Source organism: Remersonia thermophila, chromosome 7 (assembly GCF_042764415.1).
Source record: "Remersonia thermophila strain ATCC 22073 chromosome 7, whole genome shotgun sequence".
Taxonomy (NCBI): Eukaryota; Fungi; Ascomycota; class Sordariomycetes; order Sordariales; family Chaetomiaceae; genus Remersonia; species Remersonia thermophila.
The window spans coordinates 1,820,706-1,845,976 of NC_092223.1; the positions used below are offsets into that span (position 1 = coordinate 1,820,706).

The window sequence follows — 25,271 nt, forward strand, 5'->3', positions numbered from 1 at the left end:
AGCTGGCTAATCTCCCGAAAAAAAAGGGGGGGGAGTTGTGTGGTGAATGAATGGGTGGTTGGAGGGATGGAAGTCGTAGGATGTTGTGGGGTGATTTCTGTGTATGAAGCAAGGTACAAGTAGACGTTCGTTAGAAGAGGACAGGGAGGATCCGGGGGTCCCGCGTAGGAGGAACGTAATGTCGTATTGCAGGTCGTCAAAGGTACCTGACCTACTTGGTCGTCGTGACGGTACGTTTCAAGGTTTGAAGTGTGGTGGCCGGGATGCAACGATATGAGGATATGTCAAAAGGGCAGGAGAAGAAAAAAAGAGAGAAAGAGAAAAAAAAAAAACAGACAAAAATTGGCCTTGGGCTCCCTCTCGCGTTGTGCGCCAAAAAGTGAATTGAATGCCAGGTCGTGTTATGGAAGGAAGGCTCCAGGACAGGGGCAGGTTCATGACGCTGGAACAAAACAGGAAGAGGACGGTGGCTGCTAACTACATAGTTACCCTGGAAGGCAAGCGCGCAATCTCGTCGGCGGCATGGAAATGCCTCCCCTCCCTGCCCTTTCCCTGCCTGGCTTGACTGGCCTGCCTGGGAGCCTTGGCCGGCCCATGCCTCAATTCGGGGAAGGGGGGGAAAGGACACTGGACCTGACCTTGGCACATGGACCAACCACTGCAGGCCAACCACTGCAGGCCAACCACTGCAGGCCAACCACTGCAGGCCAACCACTGCAGGCCAACCACTGCAAGCCAACCAGACCGCACTACTAGCACGCAGTATCAACCAGTTACGTCACACACGGCTCTCCTCTCCTGAGACGTCCTGGTGTTGGTGGTTGGTGTGGTTAGGTACTTACAACGACAAAACACCACCACCACCCATGACCACCCATGACCACCCATGGCTCTCGGTCCTGTCATGCAGGTGGAAGCAGGGAAGAGACTGGGAACCTGCAGCGGGAATGAATCAGAAAAGAAAAGAAAAGAAATCCGCGTCGAAGCCGACGGCGAGTCGGAGGGTTTGGCAGAGAACCCTGGCCCGAGACTCCCGTTGTGTACCTATTGTGTATTATTATAGTTATAGTGCGTCCTTGAATTCCTTCCCTTAGGTAGTCAGGGAACCTGCAAGGTAATATGGACAGCAGAAGTCGTTAGGTAGCGGAAGAAAAAAAAAAAAGACCCCCGAGTCGCCCACCTTTCACAGACGTTGGCGGATGGGGCAGACATGTCCGATGCCCCCCCTTGACTGACCAACCCGACAGCCGAGATTGACTTGCAGACCTCCGCTGGAAGCCAGCGCACCTCGTGCATCTCGTGGCCGAGGTGTCTCTTGTTCTGCTCCTCCTGCCTACCTCTTTACCTACGTACTGACTAGGTACCTATCCAGCCTGCAGCAGCCACCAGCTCCTCGAAGCTAGCTACGGCTGCTTGGGTGTTGTACCTAGGTAGGTACTTGAAATGATGGATTCTTGGAAACCTACGGTACCTCGAGCAGGGTTCATGACGCTGACATAACGTCGGCCCCTCCGCCCACCCCCCCACCCACCCCCGGTTCCGTTGGTAACGATACCGGTGTTACCGACCTCCGGTAACATTCATTTCAGTGCGGGGCCCGGGACGTTCCAGCCAGGTCGCGCGCGGGAACGGGCCTCCCCTACGCGTTGGAGCGTTACACGTCTGGGCCATCGGCAACTTTCCCGCTCTGCGGCCCGGCACTTCTTTGTTTGGACAGAACACCAATGCCACCAACCACACCACCACCACTACCACCACCACCACCACCACCATCATGCCGAGGTACCTATCACCCATGCTCCGCCATGGATGCTGCTCCATACTCTTTTTGCTGGCCAACCTTCTTCCCGCCCGCCCTTTCTGACATGCGACGCACCGTAGGGAAATCATAACCATCCAGGCTGGCCAGTGCGGCAACAGCAGTCAGTAGATCCCCCCCCCTCCCCCCCCCCCATGGACGCTCCGATAGGGATTTGTACGAGACGCTAACTTGCTTTGCGCATCCAGTCGGCAGCCAATTCTGGCAGCAGCTCTGCCAGGAGCACGGCATCAGCCAGGACGGCAACCTCGAGGACTTTGCGACCGAGGGCGGCGACCGCAAGGACGTCTTTTACTACCAGAGCGACGACACCCGCTACATCCCCCGCGCCATCCTGATCGACCTCGAGCCCCGCGTCATCCACGGCATCCAGACCGGGCCCTACCGCAACATTTACAACCCCGAGAACTTTTACATTGGCAAGAGCGGCGTGGGCGCCGGCAACAACTGGGGCGATGGCTACCAGACGGGGGAGCAGGTGCACGAAGAGATCATGGAGATGATTGACCGCGAGGCCGACGGTAGCGACTCGCTCGAGGTACGAGCTCCTTTTTTTCTTTTTCCTTGTCTGCTCCCTATACGGCATTTCCGACCCGCCGACCAGCCGCTGACGCTGCTCCTCTCCTCAGGGCTTCATGATGCTTCACTCCATCGCCGGCGGCACGGGCTCGGGCCTGGGCTCGTTCCTCCTCGAGCGCCTCAACGACCGCTTCCCCAAAAAGATCATCCAGACGTACTCGGTCTTCCCCGACACGACCAACTCGGGCGACGTGGTGGTCCACCCCTACAACAGCATGCTCACCATGCGCCGGCTGACCCAAAACGCCGACTCGGTCGTGGTCCTCGACAACGGCGCCCTCGCCCACATCGCCGCCGACCGGCTGCACCTCCAGGAGCCCTCCTTCCAGCAGACCAACCAGCTCGTCTCGACCGTCATGTCGGCCAGCACCACCACCCTCCGCTACCCGGGCTACATGCACAACGACCTCGTCAGCATCCTGGCCTCCCTCATCCCCACGCCGCGCTGCCACTTCCTCATGACCGCCTACACCCCCTTCACGGGCGACCAGGTCGAGCAGGCCAAGACGGTGCGCAAGACGACGGTGCTCGACGTGATGCGCCGCCTCCTGCAGCCCAAGAACCGCATGGTGTCGACGGTGCCGGGCAAGAAGAGCTGCTACATCTCCATCCTCAACGTCATCCAGGGCGAGGTCGACCCCACCGACGTGCACAAGAGCCTGCTGCGCATCCGCGAGCGCCGCCTCGCCACCTTCATCCCCTGGGGGCCCGCCAGCATCCAGGTCGCCCTGACCAAGCGGAGCCCCTACATCCCCATGGCCCATCGCGTGAGCGGCCTCATGCTCGCCAACCATACCAGCATCGCCACGGTACGCCTTCTTTTTTTTTATTTTTTTTTTTTTTTTGGAGCACAAGTCCTTTTCGTCCGCTTCTAACCAAACCCGTCCGCCCGGACGGGAAAAAGCTCTTCAAAAGGATATACCGCCAGTACGACGGCATGCGCAAGCGCAACGCCTTCCTCGAGGGGTACAAAAAGACGGCGCCCTTCTCGGAGAGCCTGAGCGAGTTCGACGAGGCCAAGGAGGTGGTGCTCGACCTGATCGCCGAGTACGAGGCCGCCGAGGACGCCAACTACCTGAACCCGGACCCGGGCGACGGGCCGGCCGCGTCGTCGGCGGAGACGGACAAGAGGATGGGCTGAGCGGAATGACGGGCAGGCAAAACGAAGGCATGAGTGAATGAAAACGCATCGGTTTTTTTTTGGAGTTTTTTTTTTTTTTTTCTGGTCTTTGTCTTTGTTACCTCGGTTCAGGGATGGGGATGGTTGGGAGAGAACAAGGTATTAGTTTATCTTTTGCCTACGCATATCTATACATACTAGTGGAATGGCGTTGCGAGGACGACAACGACCGGATCAAGTTGAACGCGGTTGAAACTCTTTTATTCTTCTCCCCTCTTTTCGCTTGATTGGCCTGGATCTCCTTACACTGGTTGGTTGACGCAAAAGAAAAAAAAAAAAAAAAAAAACGGTCACCCCAAGAAATGAGTAAAACTCCGTTTCGAGCCTTAGGGATGGGCTGGCTCTCATACTCCATCGTCGTCGTTGGGGCTCCCCATCTCGGGATCTCTCACGTTGCCTACGACAGCCCAACAACAGTCTATCGCATTCCGGCGATTCTAAACCAACCTCAACCTCCCCCTCCCAAACTTATGTACAGACTCCACCCACAGGCATCATGATGATGATGGTGGTGATGATGATGATGGACGGGCCGGGCCGAAAAAAAAAAGTGCCGTGCCGCGCCACCAAGCCCCCAAGAAAAAAGAGAAAACGCATCCCGGTCCCATGGTTGCCAGGCTGCTTCTCTTTCCCTCTCTCTCTCTCTCTCTCTCTCCATAAAACACGCTGCATTTTGTCTTCTTCCTCCTTCCTCTCTCTTTCCCGTCCCCCTTCTCCTCCTTGCAAGCTCGGCTTTACTTGCGATACCACATCCTCGTGATCTTGGTGTTCCTCATCTTCCTCTGCAGCTGAAAGATGCCGTACATGAGCGCCTCGCTGGTGGGCGGGCAACCGGGGACGTAGACGTCGACGGGCACGATGCGGTCGCAGCCGCGCACCACGCTGTAGCTGTAGTGGTAGTAGCCGCCGCCGTTGGCGCACGAGCCCATGCTCACGACCCAGCGCGGGTCGGGCATCTGGTCGTACACCTGGCGCAGGGCGGGCGCCATCTTGTTGGTCAGCGTGCCCGCCACGATCATGACGTCCGACTGCCGCGGCGACGCGCGGAAGATGATGCCCAGCCGGTCCTGGTCGTAGCGCGGCGTCGAGAGGTGCATCATCTCGACGGCGCAGCAGGCCAGGCCGAAGGTCATGGGCCACAGCGAGGACTGGCGGGCCCAGTTGGCGACGATGTCAAGGGTGGTCCTGGAGAGAGAAGGAGAGAGAGGAATTAGCGAATGGAATGGGGGGGGGGGGGGCGGGGGGGGGGGCTTTGCAACGGCTAGGCTGGAAGAATGGACAAGAAACAAGAACGGCATCTCGCCACGTACAGAGCGTATTGCACCAGGCCCTTGGTTCCCTCCTGGCTCGGCAGCGGGACCTCCTTGCGAGGGCCGAAGCGGGCCAGGCTGTAGCCGCTGCTGCCCCCGTGGGGCTGGACCGACGACGACGACTCGTGGGCGGCATGGCGGTGGGAGGAGGTCGAGAGGGGGGCGGCGGCCGAGGCGCGGAACGGGACGAGCGAGGTCGAGGGCCGGGCTGTTGTGCGTCGGTAAGGATCGGGCGCGGGTCCGTGGTTAGCTAGGTTTCCTGGATCGGGCGGGTAGACGGGGCGTCTCTGGGTAGGCAGAGGGAGATTGTCGCCGGGCTGCCGCCGCCACCGCTGCTGCTGTTGTTGTTGCTGCTGCTACTATTGCTGGTGCTACAGAAGCAGCAGCAGGTGGCGATGGTGGTGGCGTACCACCATGGAAGCGGCTCAATCACCACAACAACAACGACGACGACAACGACAGCAACAACAACAGGCGAAAAGGCGAGGAGGGGCAAAGAGACTCTCAACTCGACTCACCTCGCACCGCAAGCGACGCGCCCGTCCTGGCGGTCGACAGCATCGAGGGACGCATGGCTGACAAAGAACAAGGAGCGGAGAGGTGTGCTCAAGTCGGGGGGCAAGCTTGGCTTGTGGAAAGAGAAAAAAAAGGGCCCTCTTCCTCCCCCTGTTTGTTCTTGTTGGCTGCGGGGGTGATGATGGTCGGTAGGTTTGCGTTGATATCCGGATCGCTTTTCGCCTCGTTGGACACACGGACCAAAGAGCTTGGAGGCGGACGGGAGGGAGGTTGCGTGGAGTGGAAATTCCAAAGCCATGATTGGCCGGGGCGGCAAAGAGCGGGGAGGTGGGGCTCGCACGACGAGAAAGGTCGCTCCTTTCATGAGTGAATATACCTGGTACTGTGTACACTAATAGTGAACGTTACCTGACATGAACGTTTACTGTGTACTCGCGTCCACGAGGAGCTAGCCCCCGTACAGTGGTTACCGTAACGTTGGTTCGTGGTGGACAACAACCCTCTTTACGATGGCCGGATGGGCCATGGCTCCCACCCCGACAGCCAGTTCGTTATGTGCTGTAATACATCTGCGGATGGCATGCGAGGCTTCTCGAAGCAAAAGTGCCTTGTTGAAAAAGAAAGAAAAAAAAATGGATGATATAACCGGGAATCTGTAGGCTTTCTCTCCCTCCAAGATGCAATTCTGTCTTGACGTAGCTCCAATAGTACACAGAAGGGATCCTTGCTTGGCAAAACATGTTTCTTTTTTTTTTTTTTCCCCTCTCTCATAGCTTGAACGCCCCTCCGCTCTGCGGCCCCTTGCCCTCGGCCACCTTCTTGCCGTCCATGCCCACCACCTCGCCCTTCCGGTTGATCACCTTGACGCCGCCCTTCTTGAGGCTGGCGAGGGTCTCCTTCCTCTCCTGCTCCTTCTGGGTCGCGGGCCGGCCGTGCAGCCCGCCGGCCTTGCGGATCCGCTCCTTTTCGCGCCGGCGGCGGCGCAGCTTCTCCTCGCGCGTCATCTCCTCCTTGGCCACGGGCAGCCCGCTCTTGGCCACCACCTCGCCCTTCTCGGCGGCGGCCTTGCCCGGCGCGTACACCTCCTGGGGCGCGATCATGCTCTCGCCGGCGGCCACGCCCTGGGCCGTCGTCGGCTGGGCGTCCTCCATGGCCACCGTCGCCACGTCCGACACGACCGTGAGCGTCGGCGCCGCCGGCTTGGGCTTGTAGTGCCAGCTGCTGAGGGCGTCGAGGCGGGCCGAGATGTCGGTCCACATGCGCCGTATCTCCTCCTCGTCTCGCCGGAGCTTGTCGTCGGCCGCGCTGACGTAGGCGTCCGGGTTGGCCTTTTTGACGTGCTCCTCCTCGTAGATGTCGGCGAGGCTCTGCTTGGCCTTGGTGTCGTCCACGTCGACGAGCCCGCGCCGCGCGCCGCCGGGGTTGCCCAGGGCGTCCGGCCGCCGCCGCAGCACCTCGTCGAACTCGTTGGCGAGGATGCGCCGCTTGATGAGCTCCTCGATGGACTCGGACACGTCCTCGGTGGCGACGGGGACGGGCTTGCCGACGTGCTCAAAGTCGAGGTCCTCCTCGAGCAGCGAGTTGACGGGCCGGTCGGCCGCCTTGGCCTCGCCCGAGAGGGTCCAGGCCCGCTTGGCGACGAGCTCGGCCTCGAGCCGGCGTATCTCCTCGGCGATCTTGGCCTGCCGGCGCTCGTGGGCCGAGCGGCGCGACCTGGGGTCGCCGGCCGACACGTCCGAGAGGGCGTCTTCGTTGTCGTCGTCGTCATCGGACCGCTCCGAAAGGTCCTCAAAGAGATCCCTGCGGACGTCGTTCTCGGCCCGCTCGACGTCGGCGTCGTCGGGCCGGAACGGCTTGGCGGCCCCTGGCCGCTTGGGCGGGTGGCCGGGCTTCTTCTTCTTCTTGGGCGGCGCGAAAAAGTCCTTGTAGTAGATGTCGTCGGCCGACAGGTCGAGGCCCATGTCGGCGACGTCGTCCTCCAGGTTCCCCCCCTCGTCGTCCTCGCTGCTCTCGGCGTCGAGCTGCTTGGCCAGGTCTTCCTTGCTCAGGCCCGCGCCTCCTAGCTCCTCCTCGTCGTCCGAGCCCTCGTCCGACTCGTCGGCGTCGGCGTCGTCGTCGTCGCGGCGGGCGTTTTTCTTCTTGGGCGCAAACGGGTCGGCGTGCCAGTCGACGGACTCGTCGTCCTCGCTGAGGACGTCGGTGTTGGGGTCGCCGCGGGCGTCCTGGTCCTCGAACCACTGGGTTTGCTTGTTGAACTCGTCGATGGAGAAGAAGCCGTCGTTGAGGCCGAAGGGGTCCTCGACGTATTCGTCTTGGGGCTCGTCATCGTAGCCCTCCTCCTGGCCCTCTTCCGCCCCGGACGCAGCGTCCTCGTCTTGGTCCTCCTCCTCTTCTTCTTCTTCTTCTTCCTCCTCATCAAGGTCCGCTTCTTCGGACAAGTCGTCATCGTCGTCGTCGTCGATTTCCACGTCGACGCCCGCCTCTTGGTCCGAAACCTCGTCAAACTCGTCGCCGCTCGCCGACTCGTCTTCCTCCTCGGACACGCCCGAGCCCTCGTCGTCGTCGGCGGCATCGGCGGCGGCGCCCGTCGCGATCTGGTCGGCGGCCTCGAGCTCGGCCAGGATCTGCTCCGACTCGGCCAGCGCGCTGGTGATGATCTTTTTCGCCTGCTGCCAGACCTGGCCCGTCTCGAACCCGTCGACGTGGACCCTGCGCATCTTCAGCGGGGCCGTCTTGTCGGCGGCCGCCCCGTCGCGCTTGCGCTTCTTGCCCGCGGCCTCGCGCAGGCGCAGCAGCTGCTGGTCGGCGACCTGCGCGGCGAGCCCATCGAGGGTGTCCTTGGCGATCTGGAGGGAGCCGGCGGGGAGCAAGGGCGACGGGCGCAAAAAGACGTGGCGGTTGGAGGGGAAGGTCGAGTCGAGGAACACGGCCACGGCGGTGGCGTTGGCGTTGGCGCTGGCGCTGGGGTCGGAGGGGTCGGAGGGGGTCGCCATGGCGGGCGCGTGGGTGAGGGTGTGAGACGTGGATGTGAGGGAGGAACTGGTGCTTCCTGCTCCCGCCATTTCCATCTCGTGCTCCTCCCCCCCAAGAGAAAAAAAAAAAAAAAAGGAGGGATGCTTTGGGATGGGTAGGTGGGTTGTTGGTGGGTGGCACGGGGGGGGGGATTAGGTTGGCTGAGCGGATGATCTTCAAGGCCGCTTTGGTCAAACCGACTGGTTGTGAGGCAGGTTTCGACACGAGAGGTTCAGCTTCTGGCCAAAAATTTTGGACGTTGGAATCCCCCAAGAAGCCAATCAGAAAGCCAACACGGCAAGGCGGTGGAGCGCCTGTGGGGCCGCAAAGCTTATCGCCCAGCCTTATCGAGCCTTTCCAGGTTGGCGGCGACGTCGTCCGCCAAGCCTGAGGGGCGATGGGAAGCCGCCTCTTGGCCCGGATCAACCATCACACTGGAAGCTTGTGTCTCTTTTTTGTCTGTTCATCTGAACTCTGCACGGCCAGGATGGGGGAAACACCCGAGTGCCAACGGAATGCCAACCCATTGCGTATTGACGACCCGGCAAGTTTTTGGTGACGTCCTGTCAGCGGGGGCCATTCCTTAGGTAGCCCTTGCGCCATACTTGGGCGGCCCGTTCTCCGCTGGACTCTTGGAGAGTTGGGATATGCAACCGTAGACTTGACAAACAATCATACCACGAGAGAGATGTCTCCAGACGGAGTTGAAGATACCTACCTAACTACCTAGCAGTAGCAGTACAGTACTATAGGTACCAACCACAAGCTCCTGGCACCACGGGAGCTGTTGCTTCTTTTGGCTTTTCGAAAAGGCTCCCTCATTTTTTTTTTTTTTTTTCATTTTTTTCTGGCCGTTCCCCTGCGACTCCACGGGTTTGTAGTCATCGGCTTGGCATCTATCATCATGGCCGGGCTGGATTGCTAACGGCCATGATTCACAGCTCATCGAGTCCGCCCCGGCGGCGTCCCGAACTGCCGGGTGATCCACCCGCCATCTCCACCGTTTTCGAGCACGCGGGACGGCACTATGTACTGTGTAGGCAGTGCTATACTAGTAGCTCCATAGGCATCCATTGGCCCCCATACCTAGTAGTATGGACGCCGTCTCTTCTCCATCAGCAGCTCTGCCTCACATTCCGGTCGTCCGGCCTGGTCCCGGACAAGACGAAGGCGGCGAGACATTTTCGTCCATGTGAGTGTTTCCGGGGAGACTTTCCGGCGTTGGGTGGGTGCAGGGGTTCGGTTTGCGAGCTTCTCTCTTCTGTCTTTGCTCGCCGGCTCCTCCCACCTGCCCCCCCCCCCCCCCCCTGCTATGCATCCTTATCTACCTTACCTTGTAGTAGGCGCCTGTCGTGCATGGCCTACGCAGTACGTATACTATAGCCTATCAAGACGGGCGAGGCGGCCCGAGGCATGTGTTTTTTTGGTTCTGACGGCAGGTTGTCTATCTGCACAGCACAGCAACGCGAGCCTCGCCTACACCCGCTACAGGGTGGCTCTTCTTCTTTTGTGCACCACCTTTTTTCTTTTTCCCTTGTCCAGTCAGCATCTGACGGGAGTCGATACGGGGGAGGGAGGCCATCTCAAACAAGCAAGTCAGGCACCTCCTCGGCCGGGACGCGGATCACACTGCAGGATGCAGGGAGCACGCAATGTCAGGTGGTCGCTCGGGTCTTTTTTTTTTTTTTTTTTTTTTTTTTTTTTTTTTTTTCGCCGTTCCGAGCGCCTCTTGCGCGCCGTCCAGGCTCTGTCGGCTCAGGTCCTGCGCCGTGCATCGGACCAATCTCGGTAGGTAGGTACCCCATTGCCTGAGGGTTGGTGAATTGGAGGAGAAACATCGTCAAGTCCGGGGTCCGGCTCCGAAGTGGGAAATTGTGCATTGCACTACACAGGATATTGGGGCGGGGGGGGGGGGGGGCTACAAGGTACGGATGCGAAAGCGTTCAGGTTTGTTGATGGGCTTTCCGGTTTCCGGGAATGGCGCCTAAGTTTCCGTTTCCGTCCATGGTAGAAGGGTCTGGACGCCGGCCGGTGTGTGACCAAGGGCGGATGGATGGGTTGCATGTTTCTGCGGCAGAGACAGTGAGTGTGAGTGGTGAGTGACATTTGACGGACATTATGAGAGATGGATCCGGTGGTGCAACAAATTGTCTTTCCGGTTTGTTTGTTTTTTTTTTTTTTTTTTTTTCTGGTGGTGGAAATATACACTGACTCGTGCACGGCCTTGTAAAAATCTACACCACACGACTACCTACCTAACTAGGTCCCTGGTAGGGCTACCCGTGCTACCTACCTAGTTGCCGAGTCCACCTAGCTTAAGGTAGTTAAGGTACTTCACCTCGGAGCCAAGAGGCTCTGCTGGGGAACCTAAGACACCTGCAGGTTGCCTACACAGTACCGTAGGTGGTAGGTACCTGAGTTATCTGCTGGAAGGCCGCCTTGCTCGGGATAGGTTCCAAAGGGCAGTGTCCGGGTGTGTACTCGAGGTACAGTGTGTACTGCGTACACCTTACCTAAGTATTACCGTAGGCATGTGCCTGGCAGGCCCCGGCAAGCGGTGGACCTGCAGGTGCTCTAGCCCCGAACCAAAACCTGGGAAACCCGACCAACCGAATCTACCTCTACTATACAGGTAGCACGAGCAACGCAACTGGCCGGGGTGAGGGGGCCTCCAGCGCCAAGCCGGGCACGGAACGCCCTGGACCACCTAACCCAGGCGGCCCCGTCCCCCCCCCGGGCAGCCTTGGTTGCCCAGACCGTATAACTAGAAGGTACCTTACCTGCCGGGTCCGAGCAGAGATAACGCTGGCGTCTAATCTTTCCTTGACTTCGCCTCCCTCGTCTCGTGTTGGGTTTCACCTCTTTTTTTTTTCTTTTTTTCCTTTTTCCTCTTTTCTTCACACAAGAATCCAGCACGGCTTTTACACTACAGACACAACCCTCCCCGGCCCGAGACGGAGACGACGAAACGACAAGGCCAGATTCGCAGCCCACCAACACAGAATCACAGAGAGACGCTGCCGATCTCCCACGGACCACACACCAAACCACCCCCCCCCCCTCAGAGGATTCGTGATTGGCCGCCATCCCCCCCCTGGTCGCCTGTGTCGTCACCGCGCATCGAATCCACCCAGCTCAGGCGAACACCACCAGCAATCAGCGATCAGCGATCAGCAATCCCCCACCCCCCCAAAAAAAGAGAGAGAGCAGTTGGGGAAACCCCCTCGTGTCGGCGGTTTCCAACGGGCCTGAGAGGAATGAAGTTCGGCGACCAGTTCGAGAGGGAATCGGTGCCCCAATGGAGCCTCCGTGAGTCAGACCAGCGGCACAAGCTCGTGGCGTTTCCCGTCTCTGATGGCCTCGCTGACTCGACCCGCAGATAACATCGACTACAACGGCCTCAAGCACTACATCAAGGTGCACACCACCAAGGACCAGGCCACCACCGCCATCGCCATCCCCGGCCGCGGCAACACCGCCCTCAGCAAGTTCGAGGACGACTTTTACGGCGAGCTGTGCCGCCAGCATGACCGCGTCCACCTCTTCGTCTCGAGCAAGGCCGACGAGATCGCGAGGCGCCTGCGTACGTGCGCACCGAGCTGCAAGGAACCCCGCCCCAACCGTTGGCTAACCCTGTCTTGCGCCCCCTAGAACACCTCTCGGGCCTGGTCCACCGCCTGATGCTGCGATGCGCCACCTCCCCCTCCTCCGCCCCGCGCATGCCGCTCAAGCGGCGCCAGCGCTTCGCCCGCTACGAGCGCATGGTGCTGCAGTGCGGCCAGGACATCAAGCTGCTCCGCCGCTTCGTGAGCGCCCAGATGCTGGCCTTCCGCAAGATCCTCAAAAAGTACCGCAAGTGGACCGGCTCGTCGGCCGTCGGCTCGCGCTTCCGCGACAACGTGCTCTCGGACCCCAAGAGCTTCACCAAGAGGGACTTTTCTCCCCTGCAGAGCCAGCACGATGACCTCCTGCAGACCCTGCGCGCCGCCCTCCCCGCGAACCTGTCCGGCGACGTCGCCGTGGCCAACCACCACCACCACCATCGCCACGACGATGATGACGACGACGACGACGGCGGCGGCGGATACTACCCGACCGCCCGGCCTCGCTCCGGCGCGCGCTCGTCCCGGCCGGGCGTCGTCACCTACGCAACCCCTGACCCGCAGCCCGCGGCAGGCTACTGGAACGAGTACGACCACGGCAGCGAGGCCGGCGACCTGGAGCGCGGCGCCGACGACTACGCCATCTACATCGACCCCAACGCCGACGACGGCTTCCCGGGCGTCAAGACCCTCCACGCCATCTTCGTCAGCCCCGTCCGCCGGCTCCAGCGCCTGCTCGGCGGCCGCCATGCGCCCGGCTCGGACACCCTGTCGTCGACCCCCGACGACGAGCGGACCAGCCTGCTGGGAACCCGCTCGCCCCTCCCGACCCCCTACGGCACCTCCCACACGCCGCCCAACGGGTTTCCCTCGTTCAACAGCCCCCCGCCCGGCAGCCGCGGCTCGCACTCCCCGACCGCCCTGGGCACCGACACCGATCTCGACTTTCACGACGACGACGACGACGACGACAACGATGCCACGCGCGGCTACGGCTCCGGCTCCGACGACCGCCTCGCCTACATGGCCCCGGGCTACCCCGCCTCGTACTACTCGGCGGGCGGCGCCGGCTACGACAGCTACTACCAAGGCCCGCACGTCGAGCGGCGCGCCATGGCCCTCTTTCGCGACCGCGTGCTCGCCCGGGCGACGTGGGCGTGCTTTGGCGTCGCGCTGGTGCTGGCCGGCATCGCGGGCGTGCTCGTCACCACGGGCAAGCACAAGATGCGCGTCGAGGTGGACGCCGGCGTCATCGTGGGCATCATCACGAGCCTGGGCCTGGCGTGCGCGGCCGTCTGCATGGCGGGCGCGAGGCCCGCCGAGAGGATCGGCCTGGTGGGGGGGCTGGCGGCGGCCGCCATGTTTGCCGTCGTGTGCGTCACGGACGGCGTCTTGTTGGTGCTGGTCATGGGGAACGCGCGCCTCTAACTCTCACCGAGCGGGTGTGCGAGCGAGTCGCTGAGGAGGAAGGGGATGAGCCGAATTGGATTTCTTTTGTCTTTTTTTTTTTCTTTTTTTTGTCGGCGGTGTACGACGCATGAGAATGCATCTTCTAGGATATATATCGATATATGTATATCCATTGGACAGGAAAGGCTCAGAGGGGTTGGTACGGTACATGGGGTAGGAGGAGCAGGAGCATCATCCGGGGCATTCGAGCATTCGAGGAGGCGTTACGGGTTGGCTCGGTCGTAGGTCTGCCTTTTTTCTTTTTTTTTTTTTCAAGGTAGAGCAGATACCATACTAGTGTACCGGTCTATTTCGTTTCGCATAGTATCTACGCAGTAGTATCCTCTCGAGATACAACAAGAGTTCCAACAGAGAATTTGATTGGTCATCCGTTCCATTCAGGCTGGCACCATGTCACTACGCAGTAGTATATTCGTAGAAGCAAGCGTGTAGAGTTACCTCTTCGGTACGGTAGCATACGCTACCGCCCCGCCTCGGCGCATGTTGGCGCCGACCACCTATGACGCACAGCCGCTTCACACCTCCTCGGAGATACCACAGACGTTAGTTCGCCCCAGCGGACCGAGGAGCATGTTGTCTTTTCTGCTAAAGGTACCTAGCGAACAAACGTTTTGTCATGGCTCCCTCCGACGACCTCACCCCCTGACATGCCATTCTGAGTCATGCTTGGGTCAATATTGGGCGAGATAAAATTGATCTCCCCTCCGACCTCCCACTTACTATTACTTTCTGTGAGCGTGCTTCATGTCCAGAGCAGAGAGAACCCGGGCCGTGTCTCGGGGCAACCCTCTCTTGTATAGGTACGATTCAAGTTCCCCTCCCCCTTTTCCGGGAAGTGTGTACTGCGTATGCATGTACTGCGTATGTACTGCGTATGTACATGCATCGTATAGATAGATAGGTTACATGCACCCCCCCCTCACTTACGTCGCATCACTTCCCTTCCCTTCACTTACACGCTCTACGCAGCACGCAGCCGTGGACAAACAAAACCCCTTTGGACCACTCTCCCTCCCTCCCCATCCCCCCGAACCACCACCTCAGCCTCGCCGTTGAATACCTGCCGGGAACAAATCCCCCACCGGTAGCACCGTCGCCATGGCCGCCCGCGCAAGCAGGCTCCAAGCCTGGTTCCCTCACGTCCAGCATCCCGTCATCTTGAGCGCCCCCATGCTGGGCACCGCCAACGGCACCCTGGCTGCCGAGGTGACCAAGGCCGGCGGCATTGGTAAGCTTGCTTTCTTGCTTTTTGTTTTTTCCTTTTGGTTTTCTTGCTTTCTTGGCTTGCTTGCTTGCTTGCTTGCTTGCTTGCGTTCTTGCTTTCTTGGCTTGCCTCCCTGAGCCACCTCGCCGAGCTGCTACCTACCATGGCTATACACAGTAGGGGTAGCTAGCTCGCCATCCATCTACCCGGGCTAGCGAGCGAGGCCGGTGGATAGACACGCTTACCCTACCGTCGTTTTGTTGTACCTGACCCCCCAAGCCTCTCTCAATCTCGTCTTTTTCTTTCCTTTTGTTTATTCTCTTGTTGCTTTCTTTACAACCTCCTTATCCAACCAACGACCCCAAAAGAAAGGGAAAAAAAAAAAAAAAAAAACATCCGAAGAGAGAGGACTACTACATACTAACACGTCCTACCCCTACCCCCACCAAGGCGTCATACCGGGCGGCTTCGACTTCCTCCCGGGCTCCCCGCAGCTGTCGGCGCTCGAGGCCGAGCTCGCCGCCGCCCGCGCCCTCCTCGCCGCCGCCGGCCTCGCCACGGCCGCCGGCGCGACCGACCCGTCGCCGCCCGCGACCCTCCCCGTCGCCGTGGGCTTCATCCTCTGCCACCCGTCCTTCGCCACCCACTTCCTCGCCACCGCCCTCCCCCTGCTCCGCCAGCACCGCCCGCGCGGCGTCTGGCTGTTTGCGCCCCGCCCGGAGGACGAAGCCGCCTCCTCTGCCTCTGCTTCTTCTTCTCCGTCCTGTGCGTCTGGTGGCGGCGGCGGCGGCGGCGAGGACAAGGGCCGCGAGACGGTCCTCGCCCGCGCGGTCCGCGCCTTGCGCGCCGAAGGGTTCGTCGTCATGGCCCAGGTCGGGACGGTCGCGGCGGCGCGGCGGGCGGCGGCGGCGGGCGCGCAGGCCGTGGTGGTGCAGGGCGTCGACGCCGGCGGGCACCAGTACGCCGCCGGGGCGGGCGTGGTGAGCCTGCTGCCCGAGGTGGCGGACATGCTGGCCGACGAGTTTGGGAAGGGGCGCCGAGGGAACGAGGGGGACGAAGGGGACAAAGGGGACGACGGCGGCGTCGTGGTGGTGGCGGCCGGAGGGATCGTGGATGGGCGCGGCGTTGCGGCGGCTTTGGGGCTTGGTGAGGAGTTTGCTTTTTTGTTTGTTTCTGAGAGCATGGGAGGGAGGCTAACGGGATATGTCTATCTGTGTGCGTTATACAGGCGCCGAGGGAGTGGTTATGGGCACAAGAGTAAGCTTCCCGCCCCCCCTCCCCCCCCCCCTTTTCTTTTTCTGTTCTCCTTTTTTTTTTTTTTTTCGTTTATTTTCTTTTTTGTTTCCTATCGCGGTTTCGCCCTGTGTTGGCCGGCGCCTCTTAACCCTGACCGCCGGCGTGGACAAGAGAAAAGAAAAATCATACTGACTTGCCCCCTCCCCCCCCCCCCCCCCCCCCCCTTCGCAGTTCATCGCCTCCCACGAGTCCTGGTCCCCCGACTTTCGCAAAAAGCTCATCCTCGACGCGACCGACGGCGGTCCGTCCACGGTCAAGTACATCCCCGTCCCGCCCCTTTGGCAACCCCTCCTAGAGACAAAGCCTCCCCCGCAGGCGCAACTGACAACCCGCTCCGCCGCAGAACCCCCGTCCTGGACGATATCCAGGGCACCCCCATCTGGCCGGCCGCGTACGACGGCCGCGCCTTGATCGGCAAGTCCTGGCTGGACCACGCCGCGGGCCTGCCGCTCGAGGAAAACGTCCGCCGGTTCAAGGAGGCCGATGCGGCGGGAGATGACTCGCGCAAGATTACCTGGGCGTACGTCAGCGAGCGGAGCTCCGTAAGAGAAGAAACGAGTGGCTAACGAACCTCTGGTGGTAGCGGGACGGGGGTGGGCCTCGTCAGGGAGGTGAAGCCGGCCGGTCAGATTGTGAAGGAGGTCCGGGAGGACGCCATCCGGCGGATCCGGGGTTTGCAGGCTGCGATCGGGGCCTGATTAGGGAGGGAGGGAGGGAGGGAGGGAGGGAGGCGGGGCAAGTTGTTGTTATTGTTTTTGTTTGAGAGAGAGAGAGAGAGAGAGAGACAGAGAAAAAGAGCACGGGTAGTCGAGAGCAGAACTTGAGCAAAAAGAAGACAAGAAAAAAAATAAAGAAGCCTTCTGAACCAAGCTCAACGGCGTACTATTCACCGGATAGCAAACATGCGCGCCGTCTTGCCCTGTCTCCCTGATTTCCCCGCAACTCTTCCCCCCTCTCCTCCATGCAAGCTTGCAAACCTCGCCGCGTTCCGTCCCCCCCCGGCTACAGATCCTCCCTGGCGTCTTCCTCCTTCTTCTCCTCGTCCCTCGAATACACCCTCCTCCCCGCCACCCACGTCTCCCTCACCCGCATCCCCCTCCACCCTTCCTCCCCGACGCTCCCCACCTCGTCGTCCAGGACGACCCAGTCGGCAAACGCCCCCTCCCGGATCTCGCCGGCGCGGCCCTCCCAAAACGCGGCCCGCGCCGGCGCCCGCGTGAAGCCCTCCAAGGCCTGGGCCAGCGTCAGCGCTTCCTCGTCCCTGTACCACCCGTCTTCGAACCCCGGCGGGCCCCGTCCCGTGCGCGGGCTGCGCCGGGTGACGGCGGCGTAGAGGCCCTCCCAGGGCGAGGGGGGCTCGACGGGGAAATCGCTGCCCAGGACCGGGGCGAGGCCCGCCTCGACCAGGGAGCGCATGCGGTAGGCTTCGGTCCGCGTCCGCTCGTCGCCGAGGCGGCGGGCGGCGTAGGCCATGTCGGAGGTGGCGTGGGTGGGCTGGATCGAGGGGACGATGCCGAGCTCCCGCAGGCGGGCCTGGTCGGCCGGGTGGATGATCTGGGCGTGCTCGATGCGGAAGCGGCGGCGGGACTGGCAGGCCGCGAGGTCGGCGGCGTCCGGGCAGAGGTCGCGCAGGGCGGCCTCGAGGGCGTCGATGGCGAGCCGGTTGGCGAGGTCGCCGATGGCGTGGATGTTGACCTGGTAGCCGGCCCGGGACCAGGAGCGGGCGAGGGAGGCGAGGGCCGAGGCGTTGATGAGGAGAGAGCCCGACGTGTCCGGGCGGTCGGCGTACGGGGCGAGGAGGGCGCTGCCCCAGCTGCCAAGAGCGCCGTCTGCGTCGGGCGGGCGGGCGGGCGCAAAGGAGAGCACGGCGTCAGCGTGGGCCCCAAGGCAGAAGAAGGAAGAAAAAGAATCCATGCCGCGGCGGGGCCGACGGAGATATCGTACCTGCAAACAGCTTGACGCTCCGAACCGCCAGCAGCCCGTCCTCCCTCTCCACCTTGACCGCCTCGTCCGGGCAAAACGTGTTCCTCTCCGGGCACTCGAGCATGGCGTACACGCGCAGGCTCCACTCCCCGTCCCCGACCATGTCCTCGTACAGCCTCACGTCGGCCGGCAGCACGCCCGCGTCGTGGATGCCCACGAGGCCCACCTTGTTGAGCTCCCGCATGGCCGAGGCCACGAACCGGCGGCGCCGCTCGGGCCCGGGGCGCGGCCACAGCGACGTGACCAGGTCCATGGCGTTGTCGCAAAACACGCCCAGCCCGGGGTCGCGCACGATCTCGCCTCCCGGCACGTCCTCGCGGAGGCGGTCGGCGGGGATCAGGTCCAGCACGGCCTGCGAGACCCAGGTGCAGTGCACGTCGACGCGGTCGAGCATGACGAACCTGCCTCGAAGGAGGGGGTCTTTCTCGAGGACGTCCTGGCGCCGGGGTTAGCCTGCTTCTCGTCCTTGACGACGTGCTCCAAAACGCGCCGAGCATGGAGGCGGCGAGGGCGGCGGCGGCGATGGTTCGTTGGAAGAGGAGAAGGAGAAAGGAAGAAGGGATAAAGACGTACCGCGCTGGGCATCCCGCCCAGCTGCATCTGATCCCACCCCACGCCTCTCACCCAGTTCTCCCTGGTCCCGACCTCTGGGTTCTTATTCAGGTACTCCCTCAGCCTCCTGCGCACCTCGTCCGGCGACGACGCGCCAAACAGGTCCGCCGAGTGCAGAAACTCGCCGTGCTGCATCAGGTGGCCGTGGCCGTCCCACAGGCCGGGGAGGACGTGGCCTTTGCGAACGGCAAGCTTCTTCTTCTTCGTCGTCTGCTTCTTGTCCGCGCTCCTCTCTTCCTTGTCTTGTTCGGCCTCGTGCGGCTCCCGAGCCGAGGCCGTGGCGGAGTCCCTCGCAAACACCGCGCCAAACCTTCCCCCTTCGGCCGTCACCTCAAAGCACCAATCCTTCTTCAGGTCCTCCTCCCGGCTCGTCAACCTCACCGACTCGTAGCAGTACGTCGTCACCTCGCCATCCGGAGACGGCCGGCCGGGTGCTGCTGCGGCACCCGAAGAAGAAGAAGAAAAGAGGTATCCGTACTCGGGCAAGGTCTGACCCCAGACGAGGAGCGCACCGCCCACGCCTGCTAGAATGGACAGGCGAACGGCCCAACGAAGGCCTCCTCCTCCTCCTCCTCTTCCCGAGAAAGAAGAGGAGGGTTGGGCCGGCGGTGAAGCAGGACCGCCGAGTGAGGAGGGAGTCATGGGTGGTTCTAGCAGGAGATAGAATCTCTCTCTCTCTCTCCCAACCTTGCTGCCCGGTTGTTAGATCCACTTCTCTGCGCCCCCCTCTCTCCCACAATCAGCAGAATGAATCAATGAATCAATGATGATGATGAGGGATAGATCTATGGGAAGGATGAGATGTTGGATTCTGCCGCAAACACCTACCGAACCGGAATGGATCTGCTGTAGTTGCTTGTAGAGGAGGGCCCTCTTATTGTCTTGTCTTGTTGCATGATAACTCGTTATCCGAAGAGGAAGAAGACCCAAACGCCGGCCGGGCAGCCCGGGTTAGGGTGACTCCACCTCCCCCACGGGCGGGGCCGGACCGGGCCGAAGCCTCCCCCCCAAAATGAGCGATAGGATAACTCATAACTACCTACCAGATCGTGTTAGTTAGTTCCTAGAGGTCCCTCCCGGGGACTCTTTTGGCCTCCTGGCCAATAGAGCCTCCACTACAGCCAACGTCAACAACAGAAACCAACAAACAGACAAGACATAAACACCCTCAAACACCCTCAACTCTTTTTTTTTGGTTTTTTTTTTTTTTTTGAACTAAGCTTTTCAACAAGAGCACACCGACGCCTTTCTTTCTCTTCTCATGCCAAACCCACACACCACACCAATCAACCCTGACCGAAGCCGAGCTGATGATAATTCAAAGTCTCCACCCCCCCCTCCCCCCTCCCCCCTATTCTCTTTCCAAAAGGATTCAGAGGACAGCCCAGGACAAGACAGGACAAGACACACCAACCCAACGTGAAAACAGAACAAACCGAAGAAAAGAAAAAAAAAAAAAAACCAACCCCACCCTAGTCCGGTTCTTTCATCAATTCATCTATATACATAGAAACGAGCAGGCAACCAGGCAACCAGGCAAGGAGCGTGCTTCTTTTTGTCCTAGACGAACAAGAAAAAAAGATACGCGCCCCTCGCATGAAAACTAGCTTACCTACACAACCGAAATAAAAAAAAACCATGTTACCGTGTCATGGTAGGTAGGTGAGCAGAGAAGAGAGAGAGAGAGAGAGAGAGAGAGAGAGAGAGAGAGAGAGAGAGAGAGAGAGAGAGAGAGAGAGAGAGAGAGAGTGTGTGTGTGTGTGTGTGTGTGTGTGTGTGTGCGCGTGCGAGAAAGCAAAAAGAACCAACACGACAACCACAACAACCAAAAAGCAACAACCACAAGAGCCTCCCCCAGCCGAAGCTTACCCCCAACACAGCACATGCTTCTCTTTCAAAACGAACCAAGACAGGCCATAAAGGGATCAATAAGGATCAAAACGGAGACAGGCAGGCAGGCAGGCAGGCAGAGAGAAAGAGAGAGAGAGAGGATGAATGGAGAAACGTAGAGGACCCAGCGACAAGAGAAAAAAAAAAAAAAAAAACAAGTGCTCAATCCGATCCGATAGCCCATACCTATAATATGCCCTTTCCACTTCTGCGCGCTCACATCCTCCTCCTCCTCCTCCTCCTCCTCCTCTTCCTCCTCCTTCTGCCCCGGCTCTTCCCTCCCCTCTAACGAACCAACCACTCCGTCTCCCTCCCTTCCAAGAACCACCGCACAACCACCATCATGACCGCAACGACGACTACTCCTGGCCGAATCCCATCGTCTCCTCGACCGCCATGGTCAGTTTCTGCTGCAGCATCTCCAGCGTCTTGTAAGGCGGGAGATCCAAACGGTTGAAGCTGTACAAGGGCGTTTCGTTAGCAAAAAAAATGCCATCATGATCAAGTGACAAACAACCTACCAAGTATGAGCCTTGGGCAGATTATTAATATCCCCCGCCTTCTCAATCGTGAACCTCCTCGGCCCGTCGCTCCCCTGCAGGTCCTTGAACCCGTTGACGGGGATGCGGCTCGTGCCCGTCGTGAACTGCAGCAGCCGGCTCTTTTGCTCGCCGTCCCAGCTCCGCACCGTCTGCCAAAAGAACTGAATCACCTCGTCCGACTCGGTGTAGCCGCGGTAGTCGGTGTGCTTCTTCCAGTCGTCCACGTCGATCTCGGCGATGCCGCCGATGAGCAGCTCCAGCTCGCGCTCGTCAAACACGTTGATCAGGTCCTGCGGGATCAGGTCGTGGAACCCCTCCTTGAAGGCCTCAAACTGCTCCGCCACGCGCTTCTGGATGCGCCACTTGACCATGAGGTCGACGTACTCCTTCTTGTTCTCGTTGGTCACCTCGATGTTGCGGCCGTTGGGGATCAGGTCCTCGACCGTGATGACGCCGAAGCGCTCGTCCTCGGTCGAAAAGGTCTGCTCGAGGATGCCGCCCGAGATGTCGTTGTCGAGCATCCACTGCAGGGAGCGGTGGAAGTCGGCGTCGACGCCCTCCATGTCGGCCAGCACGACGGGCTTGCCCAGGATCATCTTGTAGAGCGCGCCGATGAAGAAGGCGTCGAGGAAGCGGCGGTGGAAGATGGCCAGGCCGACCACGCGGCCGATGAACTTGAAGTAGTTGAGGTGCTCCGGGTTGATGCCCGAGTGCGGGTTGATCTGCAGCGTGTAGTTGTCGTGCGCCGAGTACTCAAACAGGCAGTAGAAGGGGTTGAACATTTCGTGCGAGAGCAAAAAGAAAAACTCGCGCGACAGGCCGCCGTAGTCGAGGCCGTCCTCGCCGTCAAACTTGATCATGAGGCGCTTCTTGAGATCCGTCGGCGACTGGCGCGAGATCTCGGCGAACGAGTCCTCAAAGATGTGCGACCGGCGCACCTTGATGTGGCACTGGCCCGACAGGATGCGCATGGCGGGCTGCGAGCGGAAGTAGATGAGCTTGCGTCGGAAGTCGCGCTTGTACTGCGGCACGTTTTGGTCGAGCGACGAGGGCAGCCGCGGGTCGTCCCACGTTGTCGTCTTGGTGTTGTGGTCGACAAAGTAGACGCGCGCCGTGTTGGTGAGGCGCATCTCCCAGCCGCTGGGGAGCGGGCCGAGCTGCGACACGGGCTGCTGCTGGATGGTGCCGTTGCTGCCGGAGCCGCCGTACATGCGTATGTACTGCTGCCGCCGCGGGTCGACCCACGTGGTCGTGCGCGTGTTGTGGTCGACAAAGTACGGCCGGCCCTCGGGGGTCCACCGCTGCTCCCAGCCGGGCGGCAGCTCGCCCGTGCCCGGCGTCGTCGTGCCCGTGTGCATCATGGTGGTGGCGTTGGCCGCCGCCGTCGCCGCCTGCTGAGCCAGCAGCGTGGGCGAGTTGGCGCCCGTGCGGTCCTCGGGCAGCGTGCGGTTCTGGTGCCGCTGCCGCTCCACCTGCGTGTTGGCCTCGGCGGTGCGCGCCTCGGCCGCCCCCGTGCCCGTCGGCCGGTTCCAGCTCGTGGTCCTCGTGTTGTGGTCCACGTAGTAGGTCCGGCCGAGATGGTCCTCGCGGCGCTCCCACCCGGCGGGCAGCCGGCCCAGGGCGTCCTCGAACGGGCTCATCGTGCTGTTGGCCTGACGCTGGCGGCCTGCCGTGTTCGCCGCGGGCGCGGCGCCGCCGCCGGCGCCGGCCGCCGATGCTGACTGGGTCGACACCATGCTGGACGGGCGGTGGGCGAGCGTCATCTGCTGGCCGCTGATGGAAGCGGGGGCGGTCCCGTTGGCGCTGGATAGGGACGACGACGACGGCCTCTCTGCCGGGGTGCGGGGATCGCCGTTGGAAACGGTCGAAGGCTGCGGGCTGAGGAGGGCCGGCCGGCCGGACGAGGGCGCCGAGAGCTGCTGTTGCGACTGCGACGGCTGCGGCTGCGTGCGGTTGGGAGCGGTCAGGTTCGTCGAGAGGTTGATGATGAGCTTTCCGTGCACCACCAGGTTATCCGACGACTTTTTGAGATCTCGGGTGAGCATCTGATCTGCAGCGCGGGAAAAAGGAACCCCCGTGTTAGCCTCGAACCCAAACTCCCTTGGAAAGCCAAGGCCGGAAGGGCATGGCATGCGCACCGTCAGCGTCGGGGCTCAGCTCCATGACGTCCCCGATGCGGATGTTAATGACGCCGAGGAAGCCCTGATCCTTCTTTTTGAACTTTTTCTGGTCGAAGACCTGGATGGCCAAGATGCTGTCTTCATTGACGCGGCTGTGCGTGCATGCGGTCAGCGGCGGTTCGGAGCCGGCCAAAGACGGGCGGTTGGCTCGGGCTTACAAGTCGAAGCTCTCGTTCCAGTACGGACTCAACGTGCGCTTGGAGACCTGGGTCGTCTTGGTCTGCTCGCCGTTGATGGTGGCGACGGCGAAGGGATCGGGAAATCCTGGCGGTGTGCGCGCGCGTGTGTGTGTGTGTGCATGTGTCAGCAACCGGCGGGATCTGACCGAGGCCTGACCGAGGTGGAAGGAGGAGGGTGGTCCTGGGTCACGTACGAAAGACATCGCGCTTGTACAGGCCGTCGGCGGCAATGACTAGAGCGCAGCGTTAGCCAGCCCGTCCGTCCATCCGTCCGTTGTTGCCACCGGTCGACCATGGACGCCGGGTCGGGGATGGAGAGCAGGGGGTGTCGTCGGTATTTACTTGTAACGCGCAGGTTCGGCTGGCTGTTGTTACACCAACACGTCAGTCACTCCGGCGTATCTAGGTGGTCTTCCGGCAACGTCATGGATCATGGAGGAACAAAAGACGGCGGCGGGCGTATCCGTGTCCCTCCCGGCTCGGGTCGAGCCTCGGGTCGATCTCGGGGCGCCGGCCGAGAAGGAGAGTGGGCGGGGGGGCAGGAAAGGAGATGGGCGGTACGTACGCTGGAAGCCCTGCATCCATCCGACTGCTGCTCATGGTTGATGATGAACGCAGCAGGGCCGCGTTTCACCCACCGGGCCGGCAGCGACGGAGAGGGGATCTGTGTTGGAAGGATAGGAGAGGGAGAAAAGGCGCTCGAGGTGGACGACGAGTTGGTCGACGTTGGATGGGGGATGGTGAGGGCACGACGGGGATGTCGGCCGGAGGAGCGGGAGCGGCGGTGGTTGCAAGCGTTGTTGATCGGGGGGGGGGGACAGCTCCAGTCGAAACGGAACGGGACGGCGTGGATGGCTGGTTGAAAGGGGGGTCCGCAGTTTTGCGAAGGCGCTCGAGTCGGGTTCGCTGGCGCGGGGATTTCGAGGAACGAACGGGCGGGAAGCAGACGAATCGACGGCGACGGAAGCGCAAGCGTTTGGAGAAGCTGAAAGCGTGGGAAATTCGGCACGGGGATCGCGGAGCCGAATGCAAAAGCTGGAGGATGCAAGGGGAAAATCAGACGCAACAAGCAAACCGCAGGTTTGGCGGTCGCTGCAAGGAGGCTGGAGTGACGGAGACAGATGGAGGCTGTGCTGGTTCGTGTCGGGGACACCCCGCTTTGGAATCCCAGGTTTGGTTTTGGCTTTTGGCTTTGGGCCAAGAGAGGAGCCGGCCGGCGGGCGGCGGCGGCGAGAAGCGAACGGGGCCTGGCGCTGTTAGGTCCCTTCCTGCCCGCTAGGTCTTTCGCACTGTACGACCGCGTCCCCCAAGACGGTAAGTACCTTACCTTGGCTGAACTACCGTACGGTATTTGTCTAGGTATGCGGGACCGGGGAACAAGTTGGAGCCAGGTATGGTAGGTAGCGGAGGTAGAGTAAGGTATGTCCTGGGCTGCAGACAGGCGGTATGGGAGGTAACGGTACTGTATTGTACCGTGCTGTACTGCGTACAATGCCGTGATGAGACGTACTGTGCTCTTGTACTGTACTCTGTGCTGTGCTGTACTGTACGATCCCTCCTGGGTGCCCGTCCCGGGCCGACACACTGACAACCCAGCCCGTAGGTGGAGGCCGAGCCATCAGTCAGTCTGTAGTCAGTCTGACGAACCCATCTGAGCTGACCGCTCATGTGGAAGCCAGCCCATCTTCCAGCTTCCATCCAAGTCCGTCTTGTTTTTTTTTTTTTTTTTTTTTTTTTTTTTTTTTTTTTTGCCCTCGCCGGGGAGCCTCCTCGAATCCCGGCCTGGCCGCGGGGAATGGCGGAGCACTTCCCATCTTCCATGCCCCGAAAAGAAGAAACGGCCGTCGGGGGACTGCGTCGGAACCCGCGGGAGCCCCGTGGAGGAGGCTCCTGAGGA

At 61.1% G+C, this 25,271-nt stretch overlaps 7 protein-coding genes across 7 annotated transcripts; 3 read left to right on the top strand and 4 right to left on the bottom strand.

The window, feature by feature from the left end:
- Positions 1-1,774: 1,774 nt before the first annotated feature.
- VTJ83DRAFT_7458 (uncharacterized protein) lies at positions 1,775-3,539 on the top strand (the record flags this gene model as incomplete). The annotated part of the gene is made up of 5 exons (XM_071014282.1): positions 1,775-1,782; positions 1,882-1,922; positions 2,008-2,357; positions 2,449-3,207; positions 3,303-3,539. 5 exons carry the CDS (start codon positions 1,775-1,777, stop codon positions 3,537-3,539), a joined length of 1,395 nt encoding a protein of 464 aa, XP_070863675.1.
- Positions 3,540-4,312: 773 nt separating this feature from the next.
- VTJ83DRAFT_7459 (uncharacterized protein) lies at positions 4,313-5,461 on the bottom strand (the record flags this gene model as incomplete). The annotated part of the gene is made up of 3 exons (XM_071014283.1): positions 4,313-4,763; positions 4,889-5,096; positions 5,407-5,461. The coding sequence occupies 3 exons, from the start codon at positions 5,459-5,461 to the stop codon at positions 4,313-4,315; spliced, it is 714 nt and encodes a 237-aa protein (XP_070863676.1).
- A 710-nt stretch (positions 5,462-6,171) lies between these two features.
- Positions 6,172-8,397, bottom strand: VTJ83DRAFT_7460 (uncharacterized protein; the record flags this gene model as incomplete). The annotated part of the gene is made up of 1 exon (XM_071014285.1): positions 6,172-8,397. The coding sequence occupies one exon, from the start codon at positions 8,395-8,397 to the stop codon at positions 6,172-6,174; it is 2,226 nt and encodes a 741-aa protein (XP_070863677.1).
- Positions 8,398-11,673: 3,276 nt separating this feature from the next.
- VTJ83DRAFT_7461 (uncharacterized protein) lies at positions 11,674-13,446 on the top strand (the record flags this gene model as incomplete). The annotated part of the gene is made up of 3 exons (XM_071014286.1): positions 11,674-11,725; positions 11,796-11,999; positions 12,068-13,446. The coding sequence occupies 3 exons, from the start codon at positions 11,674-11,676 to the stop codon at positions 13,444-13,446; spliced, it is 1,635 nt and encodes a 544-aa protein (XP_070863678.1).
- A 1,140-nt stretch (positions 13,447-14,586) lies between these two features.
- Positions 14,587-16,686, top strand: VTJ83DRAFT_7462 (uncharacterized protein; the record flags this gene model as incomplete). Its single annotated transcript, XM_071014287.1, has 6 exons — positions 14,587-14,716; positions 15,143-15,838; positions 15,921-15,949; positions 16,160-16,245; positions 16,332-16,508; positions 16,572-16,686. The coding sequence occupies 6 exons, from the start codon at positions 14,587-14,589 to the stop codon at positions 16,684-16,686; spliced, it is 1,233 nt and encodes a 410-aa protein (XP_070863679.1).
- A 304-nt stretch (positions 16,687-16,990) lies between these two features.
- Positions 16,991-19,225, bottom strand: VTJ83DRAFT_7463 (uncharacterized protein; the record flags this gene model as incomplete). The annotated part of the gene is made up of 3 exons (XM_071014288.1): positions 16,991-17,817; positions 17,933-18,407; positions 18,545-19,225. 3 exons carry the CDS (start codon positions 19,223-19,225, stop codon positions 16,991-16,993), a joined length of 1,983 nt encoding a protein of 660 aa, XP_070863680.1.
- A 1,607-nt stretch (positions 19,226-20,832) lies between these two features.
- VTJ83DRAFT_7464 (uncharacterized protein) lies at positions 20,833-23,974 on the bottom strand (the record flags this gene model as incomplete). The annotated part of the gene is made up of 7 exons (XM_071014289.1): positions 20,833-20,932; positions 20,995-23,065; positions 23,154-23,287; positions 23,354-23,459; positions 23,569-23,607; positions 23,717-23,739; positions 23,940-23,974. The coding sequence occupies 7 exons, from the start codon at positions 23,972-23,974 to the stop codon at positions 20,833-20,835; spliced, it is 2,508 nt and encodes an 835-aa protein (XP_070863681.1).
- Between the last annotated feature and the right edge of the window lie 1,297 nt (positions 23,975-25,271).